The sequence below is a fragment of the Salvelinus fontinalis genome, chromosome 6 (assembly GCF_029448725.1).
Source record: "Salvelinus fontinalis isolate EN_2023a chromosome 6, ASM2944872v1, whole genome shotgun sequence".
Classification (NCBI taxonomy): domain Eukaryota; kingdom Metazoa; phylum Chordata; class Actinopteri; order Salmoniformes; family Salmonidae; genus Salvelinus; species Salvelinus fontinalis.
The window spans coordinates 81,313,866-81,338,579 of NC_074670.1; the positions used below are offsets into that span (position 1 = coordinate 81,313,866).

Sequence of the window (24,714 nt, forward strand, 5' to 3'; positions counted from 1 at the left end):
TGAACAGGTGTAATGAACACTAAACAGGTGTAATGAACACTAAACAGGTGTAATGAACACTAAACAGGTGTAATGAACACTAAACAGGTCTAATGAACACTAAACAGGTGGAATGAACACTGAACAGGTGTAATGAACACTGAACAGGTGTAATGAACACTGAACAGGTGTAATGAACACTAAACAGGTGTAATGAACACTGAACAGGTGTAATGAACACTGAACAGGTGTAATGAACACTGAACAGGTGTAATGAACACTGAACAGGTGTAATGGACACTAAACAGGTGTAATGAACACTGAACAGGTGTAATGGACACTGAACAGGTGTAATGAACACTGAACAGGTGTAATGAACACTAAACAGGTGTAATGAACACTGAACAGGTGTAACGAACACTGAACAGGTGTAATGAACACTGAACAGGTGTAATGAACACTGAACAGGTGTAATGAACACTGAACAGGTGTAATGAACACTAAACAGGTGTAATGAACACTAAACAGGTGTAATGAACACTAAACAGGTGTAATGAACACTGAACAGGTGTAATGAACACTAAACAGGTGTAATGGACACTGAACAGGTGTAATGAACACTAAACAGGTGTAATGAACACTAAACAGGTGTAATGAACACTAAACAGGTGTAATGAACACTGAACAGGTGTAATGAATACTGAACAGGTGTAATGAACACTAAACAGGTGTAATGAATACTGAACAGGTGTAAAGAACACTAAACAGGTGTAATGAACACTGAACAGGTGTAATGAACACTGAACAGGTGTAATGAACGTGTGTAAAAATGACCATAACAAGCATTCTAATCACCTGTAAACACACACTGGACAGGTGAAAAAATCACATCTTCAAAAAATGACATTTGACACTTGAAAAAAGCAAGTGAAATATGATAATTACAAGTGTTAAGACGATTTGAACCTTTTGGCCTTCCATATTTGAACCCCTTAGAAAAAAACGTGTCTCCATTGACAGTCCATGTTAATTAATGGCTGTATTTTAAGGCTCTAGGAAGAGGTTGGGTGACTTGGTGAGAGGTATCAGAAGCGTCACTTGGGTGAATCACCACGCCATATCCTCTAACCGTGTAGAGAGAATGACGTAAGATCCCGGGACAGTATTTATAACCTCAGAGCGCTCCGTGGCGCGTGCATTAGACACTCCGGTGATGGCTGAGTTCGAGTCAGAGTCGCTTCATTTCTCCGTGGGCATCCTCGGGATCTCCGGCGGTGAGTGAACGTTTAGATCTGATCGGTTCTACTTTTTATATAGTCCAAAACCTTCTAACGAATTAGCCGTGTATTGCGATTTAAATATATTGTAAAAATACATGTATTATTGAGTTTATGAAGCAATGAGAAGTTGATTAAAAAAACAATACTTTGCATTGTTAATCATAATCATATAATAATAATCAAGATAATCAAAAGTAAGTGTAAATAAGATGACAACACTTTAAAGCTCCCACTTCTTTTATATCGAAATGTATATTCAAAGGTCCCACTCGAATATATTAGATCCAAAAAGGAGTGGGGATTTTTTTTTTATGGCGTTATCTTATTTTCTCTTTATTTTGATTATCTTTATAGGTCTCATATAAAATATTGTGATCACTTAAAATGTGTGAGAAGGTTTATATTATATGTGTTATGTTGTACATGAACGCAGGCTGTTTCTCAGAATAGACTTCATGAGATGTGAGGGAGAGTGGTCGGGCACATCGGTCAAGTTGCAGTACAGACACTTGGCCAGTAGAGGGCGGATATGGAGCTGTGTTCATGGCTTCTTCTCAAACAATGTTTTCTTGTGTGAGTTTGTGGTCTGAAGCCTGATGTCTTCTGACCTGTTGTTGTTGAACCCTGCAGGTTCTCTACTGCTGCTGGTGAATAACTATGGCAGCTCTCCTGAAAAATCCCTCATCCCCCATACTGCACTGGGGGTGCTGCTGTTGATCATCGCTGCCCTCTTGGCCTACTCTGGTACCCTATCTACTGTTTATTACTCATAATAACCCTACTCTGGTAGTCTACCTACTGTTTATTACTCATAATAACCCTACTCTGGTAGACCACCTACTGTTTATTACTCATAATAACCCTACTCTGGTACCCTACCTACTGTTTATTACTCATAATAACCCTACTCTGGTAGACTACCTACTGTTTATTACTCATAATAACCCTACTCTGGTAGACCACCTACTGTTTATTACTCATAATAACCCTACTCTGGTACCCTACCTACTGTTTATTACTCATAATAACCCTACTCTGGTAGACTATCTACTGTTTATTACTCATAATAACCCTACTCTGGTACCCTACCTACTGTTTATTACTCATAATAACCCTACTCTGGTAGACTACCTACTGTTTATTACTCATAATAACCCTACTCTGGTACCCTACCTACTGTTTATTACTCATAATAACCCTACTCTGGTAGACTACCTACTGTTTATTACTCATAATAACCCTACTCTGGTACCCTACCTACTGTTTATTACTCATAATAACCCTACTCTGGTAGTCTACCTACTGTTTATTACTCATAATAACCCTACTCTGGTAGACTACCTACTGTTTATTACTCATAATAACCCTACTCTGGTACCCTACCTACTGTTTATTACTCATAATAACCCTACTCTGGTACCCTACCTACTGTTTATTACTCATGATAACCCTACTCTGGTAGACTACCTACTGTTTATTACTCATAATAACCCTACTCTGGTACCCTACCTACTGTTTATTACTCATAATAACCCTACTCTGGTACCCTACCTACTGTTTATTACTCATAATAACCCTACTCTGGTAGACTACCTACTGTTTATTACTCATAATAACCCTACTCTGGTAGTCTACCTACTGTTTATTACTCATAATAACCCTACTCTGGTACCCTACCTACTGTTTATTACTCATAATAACCCTACTCTGGTAGTCTACCTACTGTTTATTACTCATAATAACCCTACTCTGGTACCTTATCTACTGTTTATTACTCATAATAACCCTACTCTGGTACCCTACCTACTGTTTATTACTCATAATAACCCTACCTACTGTTTATTACTCATAATAACCCTACTCTGGTACCTTATCTACTGTTTATTACTCATAATAACCCTACTCTGGTACCCTATCTACTGTTTATTACTCATAATAACCCTACTCTGGTACCTTATCTACTGTTTATTACTCATAATAACCCTACTCTGGTACCCTACCTACTGTTTATTACTCATAATAACCCTACTCTGGTAGACTACCTACTGTTTATTACTCATAATAACCCTACTCTGGTACCCTACCTACTGTTTATTACTCATAATAACCCTACTCTGGTAGACTACCTACTGTTTATTACTCATAATAACCCTACTCTGGTACCCTACCTACTGTTTATTACTCATAATAACCCTACTCTGGTACCCTACCTACTGTTTATTACTCATAATAACCCTACTCTGGTAGACTACCTACTGTTTATTACTCATAATAACCCTACTCTGGTAGTCTACCTACTGTTTATTACTCATAATAACCCTACTCTGGTACCCTACCTACTGTTTATTACTCATAATAACCCTACTCTGGTAGTCTACCTACTGTTTATTACTCATAATAACCCTACTCTGGTACCTTATCTACTGTTTATTACTCATAATAACCCTACTCTGGTACCCTACCTACTGTTTATTACTCATAATAACCCTACCCACTGTTTATTACTCATAATAACCCTACTCTGGTACCTTATCTACTGTTTATTACTCATAATAACCCTACTCTGGTACCCTATCTACTGTTTATTACTCATAATAACCCTACTCTGGTACCTTATCTACTGTTTATTACTCATAATAACCCTACTCTGGTAGACTACCTACTGTTTATTACTCATAATAACCCTACTCTGGTACCTTATCTACTGTTTATTACTCATAATAACCCTACTCTGGCAGACTACCTACTGTTTATTACTCATGATAACCCTACTCTGGTACCTTATCTACTGTTTATTACTCATAATAACCCTACTCTGGTAGACTACCTACTGTTTATTACTCATAATAACCCTACTCTGGTAGTCTACCTACTGTTTATTACTCATAATAACCCTATCTACTGTTTATTACTCATAATAACCCTATCTACTGTTTATTACTCATAATAACCCTACTCTGGTACCCTATCTACTGTTTATTACTCATAATAACCCTACTCTGGTACCCTACCTACTGTTTATTACTCATAATAACCCTACTCTGGTAGACTACCTACTGTTTATTACTCATAATAACCCTACTCTGGTACCCTACCTACTGTTTATTACTCATAATAACCCTACTCTGGTACCCTACCTACTGTTTATTACTCATAATAACCCTACTCTGGTAGACTACCTACTGTTTATTACTCATAATAACCCTACTCTGGTACCCTACCTACTGTTTATTACTCATAATAACCCTACTCTGGTAGACTACCTACTGTTTATTACTCATAATAACCCTACTCTGGTAGTCTACCTACTGTTTATTACTCATAATAACCCTACTCTGGTAGACTACCTACTGTTTATTACTCATAATAACCCTACTCTGGTACCCTACCTACTGTTTATTACTCATAATAACCCTACTCTGGTAGACTATCTACTGTTTATTACTCATAATAACCCTACTCTGGTACCCTACCTACTGTTTATTACTCATAATAACCCTACTCTGGTAGACTACCTACTGTTTATTACTCATAATAACCCTACTCTGGTACCCTACCTACTGTTTATTACTCATAATAACCCTACTCTGGTAGACTACCTACTGTTTATTACTCATAATAACCCTACTCTGGTACCCTACCTACTGTTTATTACTCATAATAACCCTACTCTGGTAGTCTACCTACTGTTTATTACTCATAATAACCCTACTCTGGTAGACTACCTACTGTTTATTACTCATAATAACCCTACTCTGGTACCCTACCTACTGTTTATTACTCATAATAACCCTACTCTGGTACCCTACCTACTGTTTATTACTCATGATAACCCTACTCTGGTAGACTACCTACTGTTTATTACTCATAATAACCCTACTCTGGTACCCTACCTACTGTTTATTACTCATAATAACCCTACTCTGGTACCCTACCTACTGTTTATTACTCATAATAACCCTACTCTGGTAGACTACCTACTGTTTATTACTCATAATAACCCTACTCTGGTAGTCTACCTACTGTTTATTACTCATAATAACCCTACTCTGGTACCCTACCTACTGTTTATTACTCATAATAACCCTACTCTGGTAGTCTACCTACTGTTTATTACTCATAATAACCCTACTCTGGTACCTTATCTACTGTTTATTACTCATAATAACCCTACTCTGGTACCCTACCTACTGTTTATTACTCATAATAACCCTACCTACTGTTTATTACTCATAATAACCCTACTCTGGTACCTTATCTACTGTTTATTACTCATAATAACCCTACTCTGGTACCCTATCTACTGTTTATTACTCATAATAACCCTACTCTGGTACCTTATCTACTGTTTATTACTCATAATAACCCTACTCTGGTAGACTACCTACTGTTTATTACTCATAATAACCCTACTCTGGTACCTTATCTACTGTTTATTACTCATAATAACCCTACTCTGGCAGACTACCTACTGTTTATTACTCATGATAACCCTACTCTGGTACCTTATCTACTGTTTATTACTCATAATAACCCTACTCTGGTAGACTACCTACTGTTTATTACTCATAATAACCCTACTCTGGTAGTCTACCTACTGTTTATTACTCATAATAACCCTATCTACTGTTTATTACTCATAATAACCCTATCTACTGTTTATTACTCATAATAACCCTACTCTGGTACCCTATCTACTGTTTATTACTCATAATAACCCTACTCTGGTACCCTATCTACTGTTTATTACTCATAATAACCCTACTCTGGTACCCTACCTACTGTTTATTACTCATAATAACCCTACTCTGGTAGACTACCTACTGTTTATTACTCATAATAACCCTACTCTGGTACCCTACCTACTGTTTATTACTCATAATAACCCTACTCTGGTACCTTATCTACTGTTTATTACTCATAATAACCCTACTCTGGCAGACTACCTACTGTTTATTTCTCATGATAACCCTACTCTGGTACCTTATCTACTGTTTATTACTCATAATAACCCTACTCTGGTAGACTACCTACTGTTTATTACTCATAATAACCCTACTCTGGTAGACTACCTACTGTTTATTACTCATAATAACCCTACTCTGGTACCCTACCTACTGTTTATTACTCATAATAACCCTACTCTGGTAGACTACCTACTGTTTATTACTCATAATAACCCTACTCTGGTACCCTACCTACTGTTTATTACTCATAATAACCCTACTCTGGTAGACTACCTACTGTTTATTACTCATAATAACCCTACTCTGGTAGTCTACCTACTGTTTATTACTCATAATAACCCTACTCTGGTAGACTACCTACTGTTTATTACTCATAATAACCCTATCTACTGTTTATTACTCATAATAACCCTACTCTGGTACCCTATCTACTGTTTATTACTCATAATAACCCTACTCTGGTACCCTATCTACTGTTTATTACTCATAATAACCCTACTCTGGTACCCTACCTACTGTTTATTACTCATGATAACCCTACTCTGGTAGACTACCTACTGTTTATTACTCATAATAACCCTACTCTGGTACCCTACCTACTGTTTATTACTCATAATAACCCTACTCTGGTACCCTACCTACTGTTTATTACTCATAATAACCCTACTCTGGTACCTTATCTACTGTTTATTACTCATAATAACCCTACTCTGGTACCCTACCTACTGTTTATTACTCATAATAACCCTACCTACTGTTTATTACTCATAATAACCCTACTCTGGTAGACTACCTACTGTTTATTACTCATAATAACCCTACTCTGGTACCCTACCTACTGTTTATTACTCATAATAACCCTACTCTGGTACCCTACCTACTGTTTATTACTCATGATAACCCTACTCTGGTAGACTACCTACTGTTTATTACTCATAATAACCCTACTCTGGTACCCTACCTACTGTTTATTACTCATAATAACCCTACTCTGGTACCCTACCTACTGTTTATTACTCATAATAACCCTACTCTGGTAGACTACCTACTGTTTATTACTCATAATAACCCTACTCTGGTAGTCTACCTACTGTTTATTACTCATAATAACCCTACTCTGGTACCCTACCTACTGTTTATTACTCATAATAACCCTACTCTGGTAGTCTACCTACTGTTTATTACTCATAATAACCCTACTCTGGTACCTTATCTACTGTTTATTACTCATAATAACCCTACTCTGGTACCCTACCTACTGTTTATTACTCATAATAACCCTACCTACTGTTTATTACTCATAATAACCCTACTCTGGTACCTTATCTACTGTTTATTACTCATAATAACCCTACTCTGGTACCCTATCTACTGTTTATTACTCATAATAACCCTACTCTGGTACCTTATCTACTGTTTATTACTCATAATAACCCTACTCTGGTAGACTACCTACTGTTTATTACTCATAATAACCCTACTCTGGTACCTTATCTACTGTTTATTACTCATAATAACCCTACTCTGGCAGACTACCTACTGTTTATTACTCATGATAACCCTACTCTGGTACCTTATCTACTGTTTATTACTCATAATAACCCTACTCTGGTAGACTACCTACTGTTTATTACTCATAATAACCCTACTCTGGTAGTCTACCTACTGTTTATTACTCATAATAACCCTATCTACTGTTTATTACTCATAATAACCCTATCTACTGTTTATTACTCATAATAACCCTACTCTGGTACCCTATCTACTGTTTATTACTCATAATAACCCTACTCTGGTACCCTATCTACTGTTTATTACTCATAATAACCCTACTCTGGTACCCTACCTACTGTTTATTACTCATAATAACCCTACTCTGGTAGACTACCTACTGTTTATTACTCATAATAACCCTACTCTGGTACCCTACCTACTGTTTATTACTCATAATAACCCTACTCTGGTACCTTATCTACTGTTTATTACTCATAATAACCCTACTCTGGCAGACTACCTACTGTTTATTACTCATGATAACCCTACTCTGGTACCTTATCTACTGTTTATTACTCATAATAACCCTACTCTGGTAGACTACCTACTGTTTATTACTCATAATAACCCTACTCTGGTAGACTACCTACTGTTTATTACTCATAATAACCCTACTCTGGTACCCTACCTACTGTTTATTACTCATAATAACCCTACTCTGGTAGACTACCTACTGTTTATTACTCATAATAACCCTACTCTGGTACCCTACCTACTGTTTATTACTCATAATAACCCTACTCTGGTAGACTACCTACTGTTTATTACTCATAATAACCCTACTCTGGTAGTCTACCTACTGTTTATTACTCATAATAACCCTACTCTGGTAGACTACCTACTGTTTATTACTCATAATAACCCTATCTACTGTTTATTACTCATAATAACCCTACTCTGGTACCCTATCTACTGTTTATTACTCATAATAACCCTACTCTGGTACCCTATCTACTGTTTATTACTCATAATAACCCTACTCTGGTACCCTACCTACTGTTTATTACTCATGATAACCCTACTCTGGTAGACTACCTACTGTTTATTACTCATAATAACCCTACTCTGGTACCCTACCTACTGTTTATTACTCATAATAACCCTACTCTGGTACCCTACCTACTGTTTATTACTCATAATAACCCTACTCTGGTACCTTATCTACTGTTTATTACTCATAATAACCCTACTCTGGTACCCTACCTACTGTTTATTACTCATAATAACCCTACCTACTGTTTATTACTCATAATAACCCTACTCTGGTAGCATATCTACTGTTTCAGCTAGACATAAACAAATATTTTTTCCCTCCCTCCCTCCCTCCCTCCCTCCCTCCCTCCCTCCCTCCCACCAGGTGTGCGACGCAGCTTGTCCCAGTCCCATTTGTTCTCCAGTGTGTGTCTGACAGTGTCGGCCCTTTGGGGTGGATCCGGCCTGATCTACCTGCTGGTTGGGGAGCGGGTGCTGGGGGCCACAGAGCTGAGGACCTCTCTGGTCCCTGGTCTTGCAGCCTTCACCCTGGCCCTCCTCATCCTGGCTATAGTCTCGCTGTTCCAGAGAGAGGTGTGTAATGTGTGCTCTCTGGGGGGAGGTAGGGTTCAACAATTCTGGTAACTTTCCAAAAACTCCATGGTTTTCCAGAAATCCTGTTTGAAGGGTTATGCCCTTGTAATTCCAGGAATCTTCCAACCAGGATTACTGTAAACCTGTAATTCCAGGAATCTTTCAACCAGGATTACTGTAAACCTGTAATTCCAGGAATCTTCCAACCAGGATTACTGTAAACTTGTAATTCCAGGAATCTTCCAACCAGGATTACTGTAAACTTGTAATTCCAGGAATCTTCCAACCAGGATTACTGTAAACTTGTAATTCCAGGAATCTTTCCAACCAGGATTACTGTAAACTTGTAATTCCAGGAATCTTCCAACCAGGATTACTGTAAACTTGGACATTTTTGGGAAAGTTACTGGAATTTGGCAACCTTAAGCAAAGTAAAACGTTTGTTATTCACTGTAATAATGTTTTGTATTGTTGTATTGTATTTTTACATTGTACTGAATTGTTATATTGCAATGCTGTATTGTTGTCTAGTAGCTTATTGTTGTATAGTAACTTATTGTTGTATAGTAACTTATTGTTGTATTGTATCATATTGTTGTATTGTATTGTTGTATTGTATTGTTGTATTGTATCTTATTGTTGTATTGTATTGTTGTATTGTATTGTTGTCTAGTAGCTTATTGTTGTATAGTAACTTATTGTTGTATAGTAACTTATTGTTGTATTGTATCTTATTGTTGTATTGTATTGTTGTATTGTATCTTATTGTTGTATTGTAATGATGTATTGTTGTATTGTATCGTATTGTTGTACCTTATTGTTGTATTGTATTGTTGTATTGTATCTTATTGTTGTATTGTATTGTTGTATTGTATTGTTGTATTGTATTGTTGTATTGCATTGTTGTATTGTATTGTTGTATTGTATCGTATTGTTGTACCTTATTGTTGTATTGTATCGTTGTATTGTATCGTATTGTTGTACCTTATTGTTGTATTGTATCGTATTGTTGTATTGTATTGTTGTATTGTATTGTTGTATTGTATCTTATTGTTGTATTGTATTGTATCTTATTGTTGTATTGTATTGTTGTATTGTATCTTATTGTAGTATTGTATTGTTGTATTGTATCTTATTGTAGTATTGTATTGTTGTACCTTATTGTTGTATTGTATCGTTGTATCGCATTGTTGTATTGTATCTTATTGTTGTATTGTTATATTGTATTGTTGTATTGTATCTTATTGTTGTATTGTATTGTTGTATTGTATTGTTGTATTGTATTGTTATATTGTATCTTATTGTTGTATTGTATTGTTGTATTGTATCATATTGTTGTATTGTATTGTTGTATTGTTGTATTGTTGTATTGTATCTTATTGTTGTATTGTATTGTTGTATTGTATTGTTGTATTGTATCTTATTGTTGTATTGTTGTATTGTATTGTTGTATTGTATCTTATTGTTATATTGTATCGTTGTATTGTATCTTATTGTTGTATTGTTGTATTGTATTGTTGTATTGTATCTTATTGTTATATTGTATTGTTGTATTGTATCTTATTGTTGTATTGTTGTATTGTATCGTTGTATTGTATCTTATTGTTGTATTGTTGTATTGTATTGTTGTATTGTATCTTATTGTTATATTGTATCGTTGTATTGTATCTTATTGTTGTATTGTATTGTTGTATTGTATCTTATTGTTGTATTGTTGTATTGTATTGTATTGTTGTATTGTATTGTTGTATTGTATCTTATTGTTGTATTGTATCTTATTGTTGTATTGTATTGTTGTATTGTTGTATTGTTGTATTGTATTGTTGTATTGTATCTTATTGTTGTATTGTATTGTTGTATTGTATCTTATTGTTGTATTGTATTGTTGTATTGTATTGTTGTATTGTATCTTATTGTTGTATTGTATTGTTGTATTGTATCTTATTGTTGTATTGTATTGTTGTATTGTATTGTATTGTTGTATTGTATTGTTGTATTGTATCTTATTGTTGTATTGTATTGTTGTATTGTTGTATTGTATTGTTGTATTGTATCTTATTGTTGTATTGTTGTATTGTATCTTATTGTTATATTGTATCGTTGTATTGTATCTTATTGTTGTATTGTATCTTATTGTTGTATGTTATTGTTGTATTGTATTGTTGTATTGTATCTTATTGTAGTATTGTATTGTTATATTGTATCGTTGTATTGTATCTTATTGTAGTATTGTATTGTTGTATTGTATTGTTGTATTGTATCTTATTGTTGTATTGTATTGTTGTATTGTATTGTTGTATTGTATCTTATTGTTGTATCTTATTGTTGTATTGTATCGTTGTACTGTAGGTGGTCTTCTTTATCATCACCCTCTCTATCAGTCTGGCCTGTGGGCACCAAATCGCCGGTCTCTCTTCTCCGGGCTTCGGCCAGTCTGCCACCGCCGCCTGCTACCTGCTGGTCGCTCTGGTGGGGGCGTACTTCGGCTGTGGCCGCCTGCTCTCCTTCATCACCCGGGGTAGAGTGGAGGCTCCTGGGACACGGCTGAGGAAGAGGAAGGCTGAGGGCCAGGGGTCCAGGGGTCCAGAGGACTGTAACGACGTGGTGCCTGTAGGCCTGGTGATGAACCTCCTGTCTGCCAGTGTGTTAGCCTGCCCTCTACTGGCCGTGGTTCCACAGCTCTCCGCGGGTCACGTCCCCTGGCTGTGGACGGCTGCTGTATTCCAGCTGGGGGTGTGTGTCCTCTCCTACAGGGCCATGGACTCTCTGACAGCCACCTTCTATGGCTTCACCTCCATCTTACACTTCACTGAGGGCTACAGCGCTCTCCTCACAGCTCCCTCCTTCTCCATCCACCCCTCCTCTCCAGTTCCCTTCCCCGTTGTCTTCTCCGTTCTGTTCTTCATCCTGGCTCTGTTCAGTTGTCAGAAGAGTCTAGCTGAGGGTCTGTATCAGCTGTTCTTCGTAGCGTATACCATCGCCCTCGCCGCCCAGCCATCCCTGTCCTTCCAGGCCGGGGCGCAGGGCGTACAGGCGGCCATCTTTGTCGTGTCAGCTGTGATGCTACTGGTCACCTCCTACAACACGTCAGCCAATAGGATCCCTACGGGGGAGGGCGTGTTCAAGGCCATGGTGATGCGTATCAGCAACCTGACGCTCCGCCCCCGTGACAGACAGCTCCACGACCCTTACCTGGGCTACTCCAGGTATGCTGACGCCGAGGTGTTAGGCCACGCCTGCTCCGTGCTCGCTGCCTTCTCCATCACGTCGTCCGTGGAGGAGCGGGATCCGCTGGTTGTGCTGGTGTTGCCGTGGGCTGTGGTGGCTGGGGGCATCCTACAGTTGCTGGTCGGCTCTGTAGCCTTCTCCCGAGGTAAGACCCAAGCATTATTAACAGGTTACAATTCAATAGTTGTTCTGTACGTGTGATTATCCAACACGTGTTCATCGTGTTCATTTCCGGTACCGTAGGTAAGACACTGGAGAGCACAGCATTCATCCTGTACGGTGTCATGTGGTCCATCTGGGGGCTGACGCGGTACGGCGGTCTCTACGGGGACACCCGAGGCTTCAGCGTAGCGGTCGGCATCATCAGCTTCCTGTTGTTCAACAGTCTGGTGACGGTAGGAGCTCTGTTCCTGAACGTAGCCTGGTTCCTCTACGCCGCGACCTTTCACCTCATTATCATCTCCTTTCTGCTGGACGCCGTCGGAGCACTGCCTTATGGGTACGATATCGGCGTGTCTATCGTGTTCGGCCTGGTGTCTTTCTACTGCTTCCTGTCTGGTCTGTTCAACATGACCTTCCTGACACCCCAGTTGCCCCTGGGAAGGGCCCTGGTTAGGCTGAGCGGTGATGGAGGAGGAGGACGGGACGTCTGTCCACATGTCCCGGCACGCAAGGCCACCGCTGTTCACCAGATAGCAGGTAAGAGGGAGGCAACTAACCTGGGGTCTGTCCCAAATGGCACCCTATTCCCTTAATAGTGTACTGCTTTAGACCAGAGGGTTCTCACTCTCTCTCTGTCTCTCTGTGTCTCTCTCTCTCTCTCTCTCTCTCTCTCTGTCTCTCTCTCTCTGTCTCTCTCTCTCTCTCTGTGTCTCTCTCTCTCTCTCTCTCTGTCTCTCTCTCTCTCTCTCTGTCTCTCTCTCTCTCTCTCTCTCTCTCTCTCTCTCTCTCTCGCTCTCTCTCTCTCTCTCTCTCTCTCTCTCTCTCTCTCTCTCTGTCTCTCTCTCTCTCTCTCTCTCTCTCTCTTTCTGTCTCTCTCTTTCTCTCTGTCTCTCTCTCTCTCTCTCTCTCTCTCTCTCTGTCTCTCTCTCTCTTTCTCTCTGTCTCTCTCTCTCTCTCTCTCTCTCTCTCTCTCTCTCTCTCTCTGTCTCTCTCTCTCTCTCAATTCAATTCAATTCAATTTGCTTTATTGGCATGACGTAACAATGTACATATTGCCAAAGCTTATTTACAATATAAAAATGAGAATCAAAATGGTCAACGGGACAACAGTAACAACAATAACTAAGTGTCAAAATAACCATACATTCAACAATAACAATAAACATACAGTAGAGTACATGTGCAGGTTGATTGGTCTGTCAGACACTGTCCCTCAACTTATGGCAGGCAGCAATGTAGTGCGCTGCCAACCCACAGCTCTCTGCGTCCTCCCCCAACAGGACGGGTAGCCTATCCTCATCAGAGAGGTCTTTGAAACCTTGAATAAGAGTTTCAAATTTGGGGAAATGACACTCTCTAATTGTTTTATATTTTTGACATTTTGTCAGGAAATGCAGCTCCGTCTCAGGTTCTGCTGTTGTGCAGTGGTTGCACAGCCTTTCCTCTACAGGGAGCCAGGTTTTCCTGTGTCTACCCTTCTCAATGGCAAGGCTGTGCTCACTGAGCCTGTACTTTGTCAAGGTTTTTCTAAGGTTTTGATCAGTAACCATAGTCAAATAGTTAGCCACGGTGTACTGTCGATTTAGGGCCAGATAGCACTGCATTTTGCTCTGTGCTTGTGCTTGTGTTTCCCAATAAGCAATGTAGTTTTGTTTTGATGGATGTTCTGGTCCTGAGGCTTCAGTGTGTTAGTAGAACAGGTTTGTGAACTCAGCCCCAGGACCAGCTGGATGAGGGGACTCTTTTCTTTGCTCAGCTCTTGGTATTGCAGGGCTTGGTAGTGATATGAGAGGGGGTCACTGTATTTTAGATGTTTCCAAAACTTAATTGCTCTTTTTTGAGTTTTTATTATTAGTGGATATTTGCCTAATTCTGCCCTGTATGCATTGTTTGTAGTTTTCCTCTGGACATGTAGGAGAATCTTACAGAACTCTGCATGCAGGGTTTCAATGGGATGTTTGTCCCATTTGATGAAATCTTGTTTTGCAAGTGGACCCCACACCTCACTGCCATAAAGTGCAATTGGTTCAATGACATATTCAATTAGTTTTAGCCAAATTTTAATAGGTATTTCAATTTGAATTTGCTTTTTAATTGCGTAGAATGCCCTGCGTGCTTACTCTCTCAGTTCATTCACTGCCTCATTAAGGTGTCCAGTTGAGCTTATTTTTAAACCTAAGTAATTGTAGTGTGTGCAGTACTCTATATATTTTGTACCAATTGAGAACTTTGGTCTAATTCCCTGAGATCTGGATCTTCTCTGGAAAATCATTATTTTAGTCTTTTTGGGGTTTACTGCCAGGGCCCAGGTCTGGCAGTACTACTCTAGCAGATCCAGGCTCTGCTGTAGGCCATGTGCTGTGGGTGACAGCAGGCATAGGTCATCTGCGAAGAGTAGGCATTTAACCTCTGAATTATGGAGACTAACACCAGGGGCTGAGGATTTATCTAGAATAGTGGCCAATTCGTTGATGTAAATATTGAAGAGTGCAGGGCTCAGATTACAACCCTGACGAAGGCCCCGCCCCTGGTTAAAGAATTCTGTTCTTTTCTTGCCAATTTTAATGCTGCACGTATTGCCAGTATACATTGATTTAATTATGTCATATGTTTTACCCCCTACACCACTTTCAATAACTTTGTAGAACAGTCCTGTGTGCCAAATAGAATCAAATGCTTTTTGGAAGTCGATAAAGCAAGCGTATATTTTGGTATTATTTTGGTTTTCTCTCTCTCTCTCTCTCTCTCTCATACTGTAACACGAAGCCCGATACTGTAACCAGAAGCCTAAGTCTGTCTCTGTCTGTCTCCAGAGATCATGAAGAGTGGGGGTATATGTGGGATGCCCACTGACACGGTCTATGTGCTGGTAGCAGCCTGTAACAGACCTGAGGCTGTGGAGAAGGCATACAGGTGAGTTACACTGCTTACTAGGCCCATATACATCTCATTGGATGTATAAATGTTGTATTCACAATGCTTCATAGTGTTAGGCTGGTCCCAGATATGTTTCAGCTGCCTCTCCAACCCCTTTGTCACCCCTATAGACAGTAGTGCTGAGCCAACCCCTATAGACAGTAGTGCTGAGCCAACCCCTATAGACAGTTGTGCTGATCCAACCCCTATAGACAGTAGTGCTGAGCCAACCCCTATAGACAGTAATGCTGAGCCAACCCCTATAGACAGTAGTGCTGAGCCAACCCCTGTGGACAGTAGTGCTGAGCCAACCCCTGTGGACAGTAGTGCTGAGCCAACCCCTATAGACAGTAGTGCTGATCCAACCCCTATAGACAGTAGTGCTGAGCCAACCCCTATAGACAGTAGTGCTGAGCCAACCCCTATAGACAGTAGTGCTGAGCCAACCCCTATAGACAGTAGTGCTGAGCCAACCCCTATAGACAGTAGTGCTGAGCCAACCCCTATAGACAGTAGTGCTGAGCCAACCCCTAGAGACAGTAGTGCTGAGCCAACCCCTATAGACAGTAGTGCTGAGCCAACCCATATAGACAGTAGTGCTGAGCCAACCCCTATAGACAGTAGTGCTGAGCCAACCCCTATAGACAGTAGTGCTGAGCCAACCCCTATAGACAGTAGTGCTGATCCAACCCCTATGGACAGTAGTGCTGAGCCAACCCCTATAGACAGTAGTGCTGATCCAACCCCTATAGACAGTAGTGCTGAGCCAACCCCTATAGACAGTAGTGTTGAGCCAACCCCTATAGACAGTAGTGCTGAGCCAACCCCTATAGACAGTAGTGCTGAGCCAACCCCTATAGACAGTAGTGCTGAGCCAACCCCTATGGACAGTAGTGCTGATCCAACCCCTATAGACAGTAGTGCTGAGCCAACCCCTATAGACAGTAGTGCTGAGCCAACCCCTATAGACAGTAGTGCTGAGCCAACCCCTATAGACAGTAGTGCTGAGCCAACCCCTATAGACAGTAGTGCTGAGCCAACCCCTATAGACAGTAGTGCTGAGCCAACCCTTATAGACAGTAGTGCTGAGCCAACCCCTATAGACAGTAGTGCTGAGCCAACCCCTATAGACAGTAGTGCTGAGCCAACCCCTATAGACAGTAGTGCTGAGCCAACCCCTATAGACAGTAGTGCTGAGCCAACCCCTAGAGACAGTAGTGCTGAGCCAACCCCTATAGACAGTAGTGCTGAGCCAACCCATATAGACAGTAGTGCTGAGCCAACCCCTATAGACAGTAGTGCTGAGCCAACCCCTATAGACAGTAGTGCTGAGCCAACCCCTATAGACAGTAGTGCTGATCCAACCCCTATGGACAGTAGTGCTGAGCCAACCCCTATAGACAGTAGTGCTGATCCAACCCCTATAGACAGTAGTGCTGAGCCAACCCCTATAGACAGTAGTGTTGAGCCAACCCCTATAGACAGTAGTGCTGAGCCAACCCCTATAGACAGTAGTGCTGAGCCAACCCCTATAGACAGTAGTGCTGAGCCAACCCCTATGGACAGTAGTGCTGATCCAACCCCTATAGACAGTAGTGCTGAGCCAACCCCTATAGACAGTAGTGCTGAGCCAACCCCTATAAACAGTAGTGCTGAGCCAACCCCTATAGACAGTAGTGCTGAGCCAACCCCTATAGACAGTAGTGTTGAGCCAACCCCTATAGACAGTAGTGCTGAGCCAACCCCTATAGACAGTAGTGCTGAGCCAACCCCTATAGACAGTAGTGCTGATCCAACCCCTATAGACAGTAGTGCTGAGCCAACCCCTATAGACAGTAGTGCTGAGCCAACCCCTATAGATAGTAGTGCTGAGCCAACCCCTATAGACAGTAGTGCTGATCCAACCCCTATAGACAGTAGTGCTGAGCCAACCCCTATAGACAGTAGTGCTGAGCCAACCCCTATAGACAGTAGTGCTGAGCCAACCCCTATAGACAGTAGTGCTGAGCCAACCCCTATAGACAGTAGTGCTGAGCCAACCCCTATAGACAGTAGTGCTGAGCCAACCCCTATAGACAGTAGTGCTGAGCCAACCCCTAGAGACAGTAGTGCTGAGCCAACCCCTATAGACAGTAGTGCTGAGCCAACCCCTATAGACAGTAGTGCTGAACCAACCCCTAGAGACAGTAGTGCTGAGCCAACCCCTATAGACAGTAGTGCTGATCCAACCCATATAGACAGTAGTGCTGAGCCAACCCCTATAGACAGTAGTGCTGAGCCATCCCCTATAGACAGTAGTGCTGAGCCAACCGGTATAGACAGTAGTGCTGAGCCAACCCCTATAGACAGTAGTGCTGAGCCAACCCCTATAGACAGTAGTGCTGAGCCAACCCATATAGACAGTAGTGCTGAGCCAACCCCTATAGACAGTAGTGCTGAGCCAACCCCTATAGACAGTAGTGCTGAGCCAACCCCTATAGACAGTAGTGCTGAGCCAACCCCTATTATTTATTATTTTTACTTTGCTTTAATTAAATATTTCAGTTGTGTATTTTACATTAGTTTACTTTAATTAAATATTTTAGTTTTGTATTTTACATTAGTTTACTTTAATTAAATATTTCAGTCGTGTATTTTACATTAGTTTACCGTAATTATATATTTTAGTTGTGTATTTTACAGTAGTTTTATTTGCTGACTTTATTTGTTCATCATCTTTATCATGTCATCATCTCATGTCTATAGAGCTGCTCCTACTGCAGTCGTTCATCTCATGTCTATAGAGCTGCTGCTACTGCAGTCGTTATCTCATGTCTATAGAGCTGCTGCTACTGCAGTCGTTATCTCATGTCTATAGAGCTGCTGCTACTGCAGTCGTTATCTCATGTCTATAGAGCTGCTGCTACTGCAGTCGTTATCTCATGTCTATAGAGCTGCTGCTACTGCAGTCGTTCATCTCATGTCTATAGAGCTGCTGCTACTGCAGTCGTTATCTCATGTCTATAGAGCTGCTGCTACTGCAGTCGTTATCTCATGTCTATAGAGCTGCTGCTACTGCAGTCGTTCATCTCATGTCTATAGAGCTGCTGCTACTGCAGTTGTTATCTCATGTCTATAGAGCTGCTGCTACTGCAGTTGTTATCTCATGTCTATAGAGCTGCTGCTACTGCAGTCGTTCATCTCATGTCTATAGAGCTGCTGCTACTGCAGTCGTTCATCTCATGTCTATAGAGCTGCTGCTACTGCAGTCGTTCATCTCATGTCTATAGAGCTGCTGCTACTGCAGTCGTTCATCTCATGTCTATAGAGCTGCTGCTACTGCAGTCGTTCATCTCATGTCTATAGAGCTGCTGCTACTGCAGTTGTTATCTCATGTCTATAGAGCTGCTGCTACTGCAGTCGTTCATCTCATGTCTATAGAGCTGCTGCTACTGCAGTCGTTCATCTCATGTCTATAGAGCTGCTGCTACTGCAGTCGTTCATCTCATGTCTATAGAGCTGCTGCTACTGCAGTCGTTCATCTCATGTCTATAGAGCTGCTGCTACTGCAGTCGTTCATCTCATGTCTATAGAGCTGCTGCTACTGCAGTCGTTCATCTCATGTCTATAGAGCTGCTGCTACTGCAGTTGTCATCTCATGTCTACAGAGCTGCTGCTACTGCAGTCGTTCATCTCATGTCTATAGAGCTGCTGCTACTGCAGTCGTTCATCTCATGTCTATAGAGCTGCTGCTACTGCAGTCGTTCATCTCATGTCTATAGAGCTGCTGCTACTGCAGTCGTTATCTCATGTCTATAGAGCTGCTGCTACTGCAGTCGTTCATCTCATGTCTATAGAGCTGCTGCTACTGCAGTCGTTCATCTCATGTCTATAGAGCTGCTGCTACTGCAGTCGTTCATCTCATGTCTATAGAGCTGCTGCTACTGCAGTCGTTCATCTCATGTCTATAGAGCTGCTGCTACTGCAGTCGTTCATCTCATGTCTATAGAGCTGCTGCTACTGCAGTCGTTCATCTCATGTCTATAGAGCTGCTGCTACTGCAGTCGTTCATCAGTAAATACGGCATACTTTTCTGACTGCTGAGTACCTACTATCAATCATTTAGATTATGTATTTTCAGCTAGAGACACAGTACCTCACGAAGCAACAGCTGCTGTCTCTCCCTGCCTCTCCCTCTCTCTCTGTCTTTCCCTGTCTCTCCCTCTCTCCCTGTCTCTCCCTGTCTCTCCCTGTCTCTCCCTGCCTCTCCCTCTCTCTCTGTCTTTCCCTGTCTCTCCCTCTCTCCCTGTCCCTCCCTGTCTCTCCCTCTCTCCCTGTCCCTCCCTGTCTCTCCCTCTCTCCCTGTCCCTCCCTGTCTCTCCCTCTCTCCCTGTCCCTACCTGTCTTTCCCTCGAGGTGTAAGCAGCATCTGAATAAACTATTCTCCCTGTCTCTCCCTCTAGGTGTAAGCAGCATCTGAATAAACTATTCTCCCTGTCTCTCCCTCTCTCCCTCTCTCCCTCTCTCCCTCTCTCCCTGTCTCTCCCTGTCTCTCCCTGTCTCTCCCTGTAGGTGTAAGCAGCAGGCCCAGGACCGGCCCATGTCTCTGTGGGTCTCCTCTATAAACCAGTTAGAACCGGTCAGATCCCTGCTGTCTCCTCTGCTCTGGGACTTCATGAGCGCTGCATGGCCCTCCTCTATCAGCATGGTCATACCCAGGGGTTAGTGGGGGACCTATTAACACTGTGTGTGTGTGTGTGTGTGTGTGTGTGTGTGTGTGTGTGTGTGTGTGTGTGTGTGTGTGTGTGTGCGTGCGTGCGTGCGTGCGTGCGTGCGTGCGTGCGTGCGTGTGTGTGTGTAATGTAGTTTAATTGAGTTATTGTAATGAGTATGTCCTGTATTCTTCCACCAGGTCCGTGGATGGAGATGTTTGGTCTGGGGGAATCAGCTAAACACATTGGAACCCCTCAGAGCATCGCTATCAGGAACCCAGACTGTGCAGTAGCTACTCATCTTATCAACCTGGTACGAACCCTAACCCCTGACCCCTAACCTCTGACCTCTAACCTTTAGAGCAGCTATCAGGAACCCAGACTGTGTGGTAGCTACTTATCTTATCAACCTGGTACGAACCCTAACCCCTGACCCCTAACCTCTGACCTCTAACCTTCAGAGCAGCTATCAGGAACCCAGACTGTATGGTAGCTACTTATCTTATCAACCTGGTACGAACCCTAACCGCTGACCCCTAACCTCTGACCTCTAACTCTCGGAGCATCTCTATCGCTAGGTGCATCACTAGGGGCGGCAACGTAGCCTAGTGGTTAGAGCGTTGGACTAGTAACCGAAAGGTTGCAAGATCGAATCCCCGAGCTGACAAGGTACAAATCTGTCGTTCTGCCCCTGAACAAGGCAGTTAACCCACTGTTCCTAGACCGTCATTGAACATAAGAATTTGTTCATTAACTGACTTGCCTAGTTAAATAAAGGTAAAATAAAAAATAAAAAATTTAAATATCAGGACCCCAGACTGTGTTATAGCTGCTAACTTATCAACCGGGTGAGATCATATCATAGACCAAGTGCTGGGCTGTAACAAAAGCCTGCTCTCCCTCTGTAGTACTCAGGGACCAGGGTTTGTGGTCACTGTATATCTTAACTGATACTTCCCATTATTCTGCCCTGCAGGTGGGTCCCATCGCTGTGACGTCAGCCAACCCCACAGGAGAAGCAGACACCACACACCACAACCAGGTGTATGCCAAGCTGGGAGACAAGGTGCCCACACCTAAGCCTTGTTTATACCTGGCGCTAACATACATCTTTTGTCCTGATCTTGTTTACATTCTGATCATGCATGTCTACACATGGTATGTTATCGGTCCACTGTACCGCATTGTGACCACATTGCCTGGTCCCTTCCTTTATGCAAGTTATTTGACAGCTATTCTTTCAAAATAATATGTATATATTTATTTAAAGACACATATCACTATTACTGTAATTCTGACGGTCCAGCTGAGACACAGATATCAATATTACTGTAGTTCTGATGGTCCAGATATCAATATTACTGTAATTCTGATGGTCCAGCTGAGACACAGATATCAATATTACTGTAATTCTGACGGTCCAGCTGAGACACAGATATCAATATTACTGTAATTCTGACGGTCCAGCTGAGACACAGATATCAATATTACTGTAATTCTGACGGTCCAGCTGAGACACAGATATCAATATTACTGTAATTCTGACGGTCCAGCTGAGACACAGATATCAATATTACTGTAATTCTGACGGTCCAGCTGAGACAGATATCAATATTACTGTAATTCTGATGGTCCAGCTGAGACACAGATATCAATATTACTGTAGTTCTGACGGTCCAGATATCAATATTACTGTAGTTCTGACGTCCAGCTTAGACACAGATATCAATATTACTGTAATTCTGACGGTCCAGCTTAGACACAGATATCAATATTACTGTAGTTCTGACGGTCCAGCTGAGACACAGATATCACTATTACTGTAGTTCTGACGGTCCAGCTGAGACACAGATATCAATATTACTGTAGTTCTGACGGTCCAGCTTAGACACAGATATCAATATTACTGTAATTCTGATGGTCCAGCTGAGACACAGATATCAATATTACTGTAGTTCTGACGGTCCAGCTGAGACACAGATAACAATGTCTGTCTGTCTGTCTGTCTGTCTGTCTGTCTGTCTGTCTGTCTGTCTGTCTGTCTGTCTGTCTGTCTGTCTGTCTAGGTGGATGGTGTGTTGTGTGATGGGCCGTCCCCTGAGAACAGTGCCTCCACTGTGGTCGACTGCACCAAGATAGAGAGCGGCCATATTGGATTCTTCAGAGTGGGCCTCATCCCCAAGTCTCAGGTAAACAGGGTTAAGGTTAGGGCTAGGGTTAGAGTTAGGGTTTAGGGATTCTTCAGAGTGGGCCTCATCCCCAAGTCTCAGGTAAACAGGGTTAAGGTTAGGGCTAGGGTTAGAGTTAGGGTTTAGGGATTCTTCAGAGTGGGCCTCATCCCCAAGTCTCAGGTAAACAAGACACTAGCATGACAATAACCTTAAATCTGACACCAACCATTAACATGACAAGACACACACACACACACACACACACACACACACACACACACACACACACACACACACACACACACACACACACACACACACACACACACACACACACACACACACACACACACAGCGAGTGGGCTAATGTGCAGAACGACAGCAATCAAGAGTATATTATGGTTGTGCTTACTTGTCGTGTGTGTGTGTGTGTGTGTGTGTGTGCGTGCGTGTGTGCGTGCGTGCGTGCGTGCGTGTGTGTGTGCGTGTGTGTGTGTGTGTGTGTGTGTGTGTGTGTGTGTGTGTGTGTGTGTGTGTGTGTGTGTGTGTGTGTGTGTGTGTGTGTGTGTGTGTGTGTGTGTGTGTGTGTGTGCGTGCGTGTGTGTGTGTGAGAGCATGCTTGTCTATATATAATGTCTAACACCTCTGTTATGTGTGTTTGCCAGGTGCTTCAGATCTTTGAGGACGTCCAGAAAAGGCACTCCCCTGGCCAGATAAACCCTGGATTTGAATCAGACCTCACAGAGCCTGGCCCTACCCTGACAGACCCTCAGAGACACACAGAACCACACAATACACAGTCCCCAGAGTCCTCTCCAGTTCCACCAGCCACCCAGTCTCCTGCCTACATAGACACCTCACCACTTCCATCAGACTCCCCAAGCTACAGCCCCTGGGTCCTGACAACTACTGAAGACTCGTAGTTACTGTCTTACTTTAGAACATGTAGAAAGTGTAACATAAACTCTCTTATTTTTAGATTTCATATTTTCTGGTTGGAAATGAGTTGGTGTGCCCTGAATAACCACAACTCACCAAGGAAATGAATTTTTAAGACAAACAGTATTTACGTATGTTGAAATGTATATTGAAGGAAAAGGCTCTTTCTCTGCTGTTTAGTTATTACAGAACTTTCTCTCGTCACAGAGTAGTGTCTTTTGTAAATATTGGGTTCATTCTAACTATCTATTCGGGTTGTAACTTTACAGTTGCTATGGAGACAGATAGTTGTCACATACATAATGTGTTCTCTGTAATGGAGTTATATTAAAGACACCTGTGCCATCGACAAATTCATGTGAGAAAGATGTTTGTTTATATACCCACCCATCTCTATATAGAATATATCCACCTCTATATAAAATATATCTACCTCTATATAGAATATATCCACCTCTAGATAGAATATATCCACCTCTAGATAGAATATATCCACCTCTATATAAAATATATCTACCTCTATATAGAATATATCCACCTCTAGATAGAATATATCCACCTCTATATAATATATCCACCTCTATATAGAATATATACACCTCTAGATAGAATATATACATCTCTAGATAGAATATATCTACCTCTAAATAGAATATATCCACCTCTAGATAGAATATATCCACCTCAATATAAAATATATCCACCTCTATATAGAATATATCCACCTCTAGATAGAATATATACACCTCTATATAGAATATATCCACCTCTAGATAGAATATATACACCTCTAGATAGAATATATCTACCTCTATCTAGAATATATACACCTCTAGATAGAATATATACACCTCTATATAGAATATATCCACCTCTATATAGAATATATCCACCTCTATATAGAATATATCCACCTCTAGATAGAATATATACACCTCTAGATAGAATACATCTACCTCTATATAGAATATATCCACCTCTATATAGAATATATCCACCTCTGTATAGAATATATCCAACTCTAGATAGAATATATCTACCTCTAGATAGAATATATCCACCTCTATATAGAATATATCTACCTCTATATAGAATATATCCACCTCTATATAGAATATATACACCTCTAGATAGAATATATCTACCTCTATATAGAATATATCCACCTCAATATAAAATATATCCACCTCTATATAGAATATATCCATCTCTATATAGAATATATCCACCTCTAGATAGAATATATCCACCTCTAGATAGA

The 24,714-nt window shown here is 41.2% G+C and overlaps 1 protein-coding gene across 1 annotated transcript; it reads left to right on the plus strand.

Moving 5' to 3' along the window:
• Nucleotides 1-1,185: 1,185 nt before the first annotated feature.
• Nucleotides 1,186-23,806, plus strand: LOC129858528 (uncharacterized). The gene is made up of 11 exons (XM_055927832.1): nt 1,186-1,253; nt 1,890-2,003; nt 9,138-9,346; nt 11,696-12,719; nt 12,818-13,273; nt 15,550-15,649; nt 20,204-20,352; nt 20,544-20,656; nt 21,320-21,409; nt 22,410-22,532; nt 23,180-23,806. The coding sequence occupies exons 1-11, from the start codon at nt 1,193-1,195 to the stop codon at nt 23,435-23,437; spliced, it is 2,697 nt and encodes an 898-aa protein (XP_055783807.1). The 5' UTR covers nt 1,186-1,192; the 3' UTR covers nt 23,438-23,806.
• Nucleotides 23,807-24,714: the final 908 nt, after the last annotated feature.